The sequence below is a fragment of the Anastrepha ludens genome, chromosome X (genome assembly GCF_028408465.1).
Source record: "Anastrepha ludens isolate Willacy chromosome X, idAnaLude1.1, whole genome shotgun sequence".
In the NCBI taxonomy this organism is placed as follows: Eukaryota; Metazoa; Arthropoda; class Insecta; order Diptera; family Tephritidae; genus Anastrepha; species Anastrepha ludens.
The window spans coordinates 42,234,707-42,242,437 of NC_071503.1; the positions used below are offsets into that span (position 1 = coordinate 42,234,707).

At 36.4% G+C, this 7,731-nt stretch overlaps 1 protein-coding gene across 1 annotated transcript; it reads right to left on the reverse strand.

Moving 5' to 3' along the window:
• Positions 1–4,310: 4,310 nt before the first annotated feature.
• On the reverse strand, positions 4,311–6,561 carry LOC128869984 (E3 SUMO-protein ligase ZBED1-like). Its single transcript, XM_054112577.1, has 3 exons — positions 6,006–6,561; positions 4,845–5,819; positions 4,311–4,324 (listed from the first exon to the last, which is right to left on the reverse strand). Exons 1-3 carry the CDS (start codon positions 6,559–6,561, stop codon positions 4,311–4,313), a joined length of 1,545 nt encoding a protein of 514 aa, XP_053968552.1.
• Positions 6,562–7,731: the final 1,170 nt, after the last annotated feature.

A 7,731-nucleotide genomic window follows, 5' to 3' on the forward strand; every position in this document is an offset into this window, starting at 1 on the left:
TGTTTGAGTAGCATTATATTCAGCCAGTTTCGAAGTGGCCACCTTTAGAACGAATGCACAAGCTCAAACGTTTCAAAAATTTTTGGGCTATAGGCCGTAGTTCGTTTACCGTTATGCGATCCCACTCTCGACGCAACGCTTGCCTCAGGGACTCCAAAGTTTTGTGGCGTTTTAGACAGGTCCTTGTTTCCAAAATCGAGCATACGCTGTAATCTAGCGGACTCAGATCCGATGAGTAGGGTGGCCATTCTTGGGAAGTAATGAAAGATGGGAAATTCGCTTTGCACCACTCTTGGGTTGTTTTTGGTTTGTGGGCTGGTGCCGAGTCCTGTTGAAACGTCCACTCATCGTCACCAAGTGTTGCTGCTTCTAATATGTCTTGACGGTAAACTTTTTTATTGATCTATACTCCTTGGTCTATGAAAATCAGAGGAGTCTTGCCACTAGCGCAAATTCCACCCCATACCATGACAGATCGCGGATTTTGACGATGTTCAATAATGGACGAAAGTCCAGGGGCTTCTGTAGACTAATTTCTGTCGTTTTGATGATTGTGAGTTTGCTCAACGGTAAACAGCTTCTCATCCGTAAAGACGATTTTTTCCCAGACCGTACCTGCGGCCCGACGTTGGAGCGAGCGACATCTTTCTAGTCTTACTTTCTTGTTTTCATTCGTGAGCAGCTGGCATTTTTTTTAGTTTATAAGGCTTAAGTACATGTTCTTTTTTTGCTATAAGGTGAACTTATTCACGATTGATGCCTGTCTCACGAGCAATTTTCCTCATCATACTTTTTTTGTAGTTCAGAACACACACAACAATCACAAAATAAGAGCATTCGCTAAAAAATTTTACATTAATCTAATTGCACAGAGAAATTTGCATACAGTTATTTTTTGACACCCTGTATTGTTTTATGGCCTACAGTCATCCACAATATATTTATTTGTTTGGTTTTCCCTTTCCTTCGTAGGTATTTCCTTTTGCTTAATTATTTCAGTTTATATTACTGTAAACTTCAACAAATATATTCACAATAAACAACCGACACAGAATTGCAATTTCATATAATAGGTCTATTTATAAGTTCGTGCGGTTTTACAACAGATGGCGTAACTTGATTATTATTCCATCGATCCACATTTCCAAACATTCATTGGAGAGCTACTGTCGTAAGGCACAAACGTCAGTATAAGTTTTTTATTTGAAGCGTAAACAACAATATTTTTACCACACTTGAAAATGTCGAATTTCGTGCCAAATAATGTGTTTTTGCGGGGAATTCTTCTTCATTATTTTAATATGAAGAAAAAAGCAGCCGAAAGTCATCGTATCTTGGTGGAAGTTTATGGTGAGCATGCTCTATCTGAGCGAACGTGCCAGAAGTGGTTTGCACGCTTTAAAAGTGGTGATTTTGGCTTGGAAGACGAAGAACGCGAGGGTGCGCCGCCAAAGTTCATGGATACCGAATTGGAGGAATTGCTCGATCAAGATCCGGCTCAAACGCAAGAAGAGGTTGCAAAAACTTTGGGAGTTGATCAATCAACCATTTCCAAACGTTTAAAAGCCATGGGAATGATCCGAAAGGTAGGCCATTGGGTGCCGTATGAATTGAAGCCAAGAGACGTTGAACGCCGTTTTATGGCATGCGAACAACTGCTTCAACGGCACAAAAGAAAGGGTTTTTTGCATCGAATTGTGACTGGCGATGAAAAGTGGGTCCATTACGACAATCCAAAACGTCGGGCAACGTATGGATACCCTGGCCATGCTTCAACATCGACGTCGGCGCAGAATATTCATGGCCTGAAGGTTATGCTGTGTATCTGGTGGGACCAGCTGGGTGTTGTGTATTATGAGCTACTGAAACCGAATGAAACGATTACGGGGGATGTCTACCGACGACAATTGATGCGTTTGAGCCGAGCACTGCGAGAAAAACGGCCGCAATACGCCGATAGACACGACAAAGTTATTTTGCAACATGACAATGCTCGGCCACATGTTGCACAAGTGGTCAAAACATACTTAGAAACGCTCAAATGGGATGTCCTACCCCACCCGCCGTATAGTCCAGACCTTGCGCCATCCGATTACTATCTCTTCCGATCGATGCAACATGGCCTGGCTGACCAGCACTTCCGTAATTACGATGAAGTCAAAAAATGGATCGATTCGTGGATTGCGGCAAAACCGACCGAATTTTTCACAAAGGGAATCCGTGAATTGCCAGAAAGATGGGAAAAAGTAGTAGTAAGCGATGGACAATATTTTGAATATTAAATTTGTAACCATTTTACGTCAATAAAGTTTCAAATTTCGAAAAAAAACCGCACGAACTTATTCATATTCCTATTAATATCTAATGTATTGTATAAAAAGGTAAATTACTCAGGTTTTGAGTCTTTAACCCTTCATTAGGCACGTGGTCTACAATCGTAGACCACGTCTTTTCAAAGTCGTGCAACTCCTTAAATTTGTCTCTTAAATTACCTAAGCTTTTTAATAGCTGTTTATAATTAATCTCTTTATCCAATTAGTGCATTCAGTGCGGGTTTGACGTGCAGTTGTAAATTTTATCAAGGTCTGAACAGTGCTGGTCTACATATGTAGACCACGTGACTAACGACGTTACTTTTTCTTGCGGCAATATTACTTGATATATTAAATATTTGAATTAAGTTCAGTTAAGTTTTGCTCATATTTTTTTACAAGAGTGTGCTAATTTAATTAGTTTCAGATAATATTATGTCTGATTCCAAAAAAAGGAACGATTGGAAAGCAGCAAAAATCCGCTCTCCGAGCTATCAAGTAGTGAAGAAAGTGCTATGGATGCTAAAGAAAAAGCTTACATATTTGGGAACTGTGAGAAAAAAAAACGCGATCAAAAATCATATGAGGGAAAGCTGCACGAAATGTCTCAGTGAGGAAATATAAGCAGTTTTCAGAAACCACAACATATAAGTTTTGTACTGAACTTTTATTTTTTTATTCAAAGAAGTGAATTTTACATATTTTTATTTTGAGTTTTACGAATAATAAAAACTCTTTTGTAAATCGTCCATTAGTTATAAGAAAAAAACTTTTATGAATTGCAATAAATGTTAAAAAACACGTACATTCATGTCCTTATTGAATTTACAGAAGATACACAAATATTTTAGTGAAAATATGAGTTTATATTCCTCACATTAAATCACAGAATATTCTTATGAAGTATTATTAAGAAACACAAATGAATAACACTTTTAGTCATAATATTAAAATGGTCTACGATTGTAGACCACGTGCCTAACCACGTTACAAAAATCCACGTGCCTAACGAAGGGTTAAGTACAATGTACCAAATTTTTAACGTGCGTACTAGGAGTGGGACTATTTTCGAATAATATTCGAATAAACATTATTCGAATAAAACGAATAATACTATTCGTTTCAAATAATTCGAACAGTTCATTATTCGAATACCTTACTATTCGAATACCTCACTATTCGAATACCTTACTATTCGAATACCTTACTATTCGAATACCTCACTATATATTCATTTATATCAGGGAGAAAATGCTTTTAAAAATATAAAAATTACATTGGCCCTTCTCATGGTGCTAATCAGTTTTTCTCGATTTTTGAACATTGTGATTTTTTGATTTGACCGCTTCATGTTTCAATTAGCTAATATGATAAGATTTCTTTGGTATTGTTCTTGATAAAACATAGACAGGTATACATACTTATATGTATGTGCATAACTAAATGTGCATAAAAACATCAGAGCGTTTCTAAAAAAATATTTGGTTTTCCCTCGTAACAATTCTTGTGTTCAGACGCCTTAATATTAATATTAGGGTGGCCCGCACCGCACTTTTCAATTTCCCATATAAATTCTATGGAGAAATATGATTTCACATTTTCTATGTCCGCATCGGTTTTAACATTCTCGGTAACGGATCGAAATAATGGTTTTCTCTCAAACGATAAATATGGAGCCTTAAAATCTTCTTTTGCTTAATCTACAGATTTAGAAGTTATTCAAGGCCAATAATAGGATAGAATTATATATGTACTTATTTATGTACACATGCAGTTTGCTTTGAAATTGGATTGATGCGCAAATGCATGAGTGTATGTATCTATGTATGTATGTATGTAATTTCAAAAAATTACGCTATAGAAGAAATTAAATAAAAATATCACTTACTTTTTGTTGCTAATGTGTGTTACACAGATGCATGACATATGTATGTATGTATATGTACATGTACCTACCCTGCTGAGTGGTCAATAGTAGGTAGATATTTCTTTGTATATTTAGTTATTAGACACTATTTGTAATAAATAATTATCATAGTAAATGGTTTTTGAAGTATTTATGTACGTATGCTTTTGCTAAAGGCAAAATACCTTAACGCTCTTCCTTTTAAAGTAAACAATTTTTTTAATTCCATAATAAAATATAATATATTATTTATTTCTCTTAAAAAGAAGTCTGAAATAGATTACGTATTTCAGTGTCACATGAAGTTTATTTTCTTATTAATAAATAAATAATGAATTTAAACTTAATTAATTCTAAAATCTGTTTAAATATTTATTTCCTTTTGTTTTGGTGTAGAAATACTAAAGCTGATACTAAGTATTGTTTTAATTTACTCCTTGAAGGTTGGACAATATTACCAGCACTAGAAAAAACTCGCTCGGAACTTGCTGATGTAGCTGGTATTGCAAGATATTTCTTGGCTAGTAGTGAAAGGATGTGATACTGCTTTTCGTGATCCTTCCACCAAACTCTCGCCTCTAAATTATGGTTACTTTGAGGCTCAGAAATATACTTTTCAAACTCACTTTGCGTTTCATTTATGTTATCTCCACCAAGAAGTATATCTATAACTGTTGGAGTGTCATCTGCGACCGAAGTTGACGGCATGTTCAAACAAGACTGATGAATTTCCTTTGCCGTTGTGAAGATCTTTGTTCTAAACTCCTCGGAACTTTCAAAAAGTAAGTTCTTATGTCGCGGATCTAAGAATGATGCGATGTGAGATGGGTCCACGCAACGTGTCTCCAACGTAGTATTCAGTCCAAACCTTTGAATTAAGTCAAATGAAATTTCATTTTTGAGATCCGTTACGAAACTGGTATCATTGCAGTTCACGTTGAGGTTTTTCCTCCCTAAACTATTCATGATGGGCTGAACGAGAGATATTGTAATTTTGGATTCAGAACACAAAACAGTTGTTGCATTTTCTAATGGCTTCAGCAAATTTGAAACCTCACTTAACTTAAGCCACTCGTCCTCGAAAATTTCTATTTTTTGGGCCGTAAGACCATCAAAAATTTCTCGATCTGCGAGCACTGCCACCAATGAGGGTCTCAACTTTAATAGCCGCTCGACCATATAAAAGCTGGAGTTCCATCTTGTCGTGCAACTTTGTATCAGCGACAGTACGGGTTTTTCAAGTTGCTGAAGGTGTTTCTCCAGTGCTGTTGTTCTTTTTGCGGAATGATTGAAGGCACTTACTAAATTGGATGCCTTTTTTAATAAATGTCTGCAGTCTTCCATCTCCATGCCCTTTTTTATGCTTAATTGCAGTGTATGTGCTGCACAAGCAACGCTGTCTATGTTGTCCAAATTCCTAACGGCGTTTGTAATATTTTTTGCATTATCGTGGACTATAGCTGAAACTCTTGCGGAAATTGCCCACTCCTCTATAGAGTCCAGAATGAAGCTTCGCAAGTTTTCCGAAGTGTGGCTTGTATTCAATTCTTCTGTTTTCAGGTTCATTGAATGAAGGGCCCAGTCGGAATCAAAATAATGCGCTGCAAAGAAATTTGTTAGCAAAAAAGTACTTGTGTAATACAATTTTTTATTTTTATGTAATGGTAAATAAAGGCGGTATTTCGGCTGTGTAAGAAACGAAATTTTTTTCGCCTTAACTCTTACAAAATATCGCCCGAAAACTGGTCGCAATCAAACTATAAATATATTTTATGTAAACAACTTACCTGTTATTGTGACATAGGAATCCAATGCCCTTGAAGTCCAACCATCTGTGGTCAGAGCTATATGTGTCTCAACCTTCCCAATGACACTTTGAGCTTTGACTAATTCATCAGAGTACAAAGCCTCAATTCGTTTTCGAATGGTTTTCCGACAAGGAACTTTGTTCCCTGGCTCCAAAACACTCATTAACGATCTAAATCCTTCGTTTTCAACAGAGGATGTCGGCAGAATATCCATTGTTAACATTTTCGTTAACGCCTGGGTAATTAGTTCTTGGCGGTCTTGGGTAATACTTGTGGAACTGCTGGTTGAAGTACTAACCCGTGACTGCCGCTTCCGGTTTGGAGGCAAAATTTCTTCTGAATCACCTGTAGCACGGCTGCTCGAAGGTTCCGGTTGATTATCAACTCCATAACTGAGTTTATGCTTAAAGTTATAATGGTTCCATAAACAAGTGGTGGATCCCATACGTTTCAGCATATCACCACAATAATTGCAGGAGGCCTCACCGGTATTTTCCACGATTGTAAAATGTTGCCAAACTTTGCTTCTGGGCATTATTATTATTTTTTTTATTTGTCTTGATGATTAGATTGGCTGAACGTTCTTGCTTGAGGCTCTTGAGTTTAATGAGTGATCTAACTCAACCCAAAGAAAAGTTTGCCTGAAATGTCCATCTATATAATTCTCATCGCCAGTTACCTAACCGTATGCATGGTCGTAGGACTGTCTGCACTCGTTTATCGGGCTTAGGTCAGTCAGTAGCAGGTAGAGTATATGAGTATATGTATGTGCATATAATAGTACTGCGAAAAGCAAAAAAACCTAAAAGAAAATAATTTCATGCCTCAAGCAAGAGTAGCCCGCTAATCTAAGTAAATATTTACCAAAATATGAAACAAAAACAAAGCGCCGACACAATAAAAAGTAGGTAGTATTTTTATTTAACACGTTCCCTGTCCGCTGAGCCACATATGGTTCAGTAAACGTGCGCCTGATAAGCACTGATACGTTCCTGAGCCATATGTGCGTCAGGTGGTATATGAACCACATGTGTTTCATGAACTTCTGCACGTGTCAAATGTCCCTCTACGCTCATGTACCATATGTGTTTCAGGTAGAAATACCCTACATCCGTTTTTTTTTAATTATTATTATTACTAAAGCTATCCTATGACTACAAAAACACAAATTATTCAAAAAACCCTGTTGGACTTGTCGGTCAATTTTGCATTTTTGTATTGCAACAGGAAACGTGTTAATATAAGCCTTTGCGTGGTTTTTGAATTTGCATACATAGGTACATGCACTTGTACAGAAACCGATTAGTAGTCCGCTAATCTAAGTAAATATTTACCAAAAATATTCGAATAGTGAAGTATTCAAATAGTAAGGTATTTGAATAGTGAGGTGGTATTCGAATAGTAAGGTATTCGAATAGTAAGGTATTCGAATAGTGAGGTATTCGAATAGTAAGGTATTCGAATAGTGAGGTATTCGAATAGTGAGGTATTCGAATAGCATTATTCGAATAAACGAATAAAAAGTTCGAATAAATATTTTTCGAATTACGAATACCTCTCGAATAAAAGATTTTATTATTCGAATAGTCCCACCCCTAATGACAACCATGTTTAAATGCTGCTCTCTACAGTTACTTTGCCAAATATTACTGAATATACTCAAATAATTTCTCATTTTTTTGACTCTAATCAATCCCTACTTCTA

Excerpts from the sequence above, each read along its gene's own strand:
- LOC128869984 (XM_054112577.1), bottom strand. The coding sequence starts at position 6,561 with ATGCCCAGAAGCAAAGTTTGGCAACATTTTACAATCGTGGAAAATACC. Across the intron at positions 5,820-6,005 it reads TTCCTATGTCACAATAACAG|CGCATTATTTTGATTCCGAC; the intron begins GTAAGTTGTTTA and ends ATTTCTTTGCAG.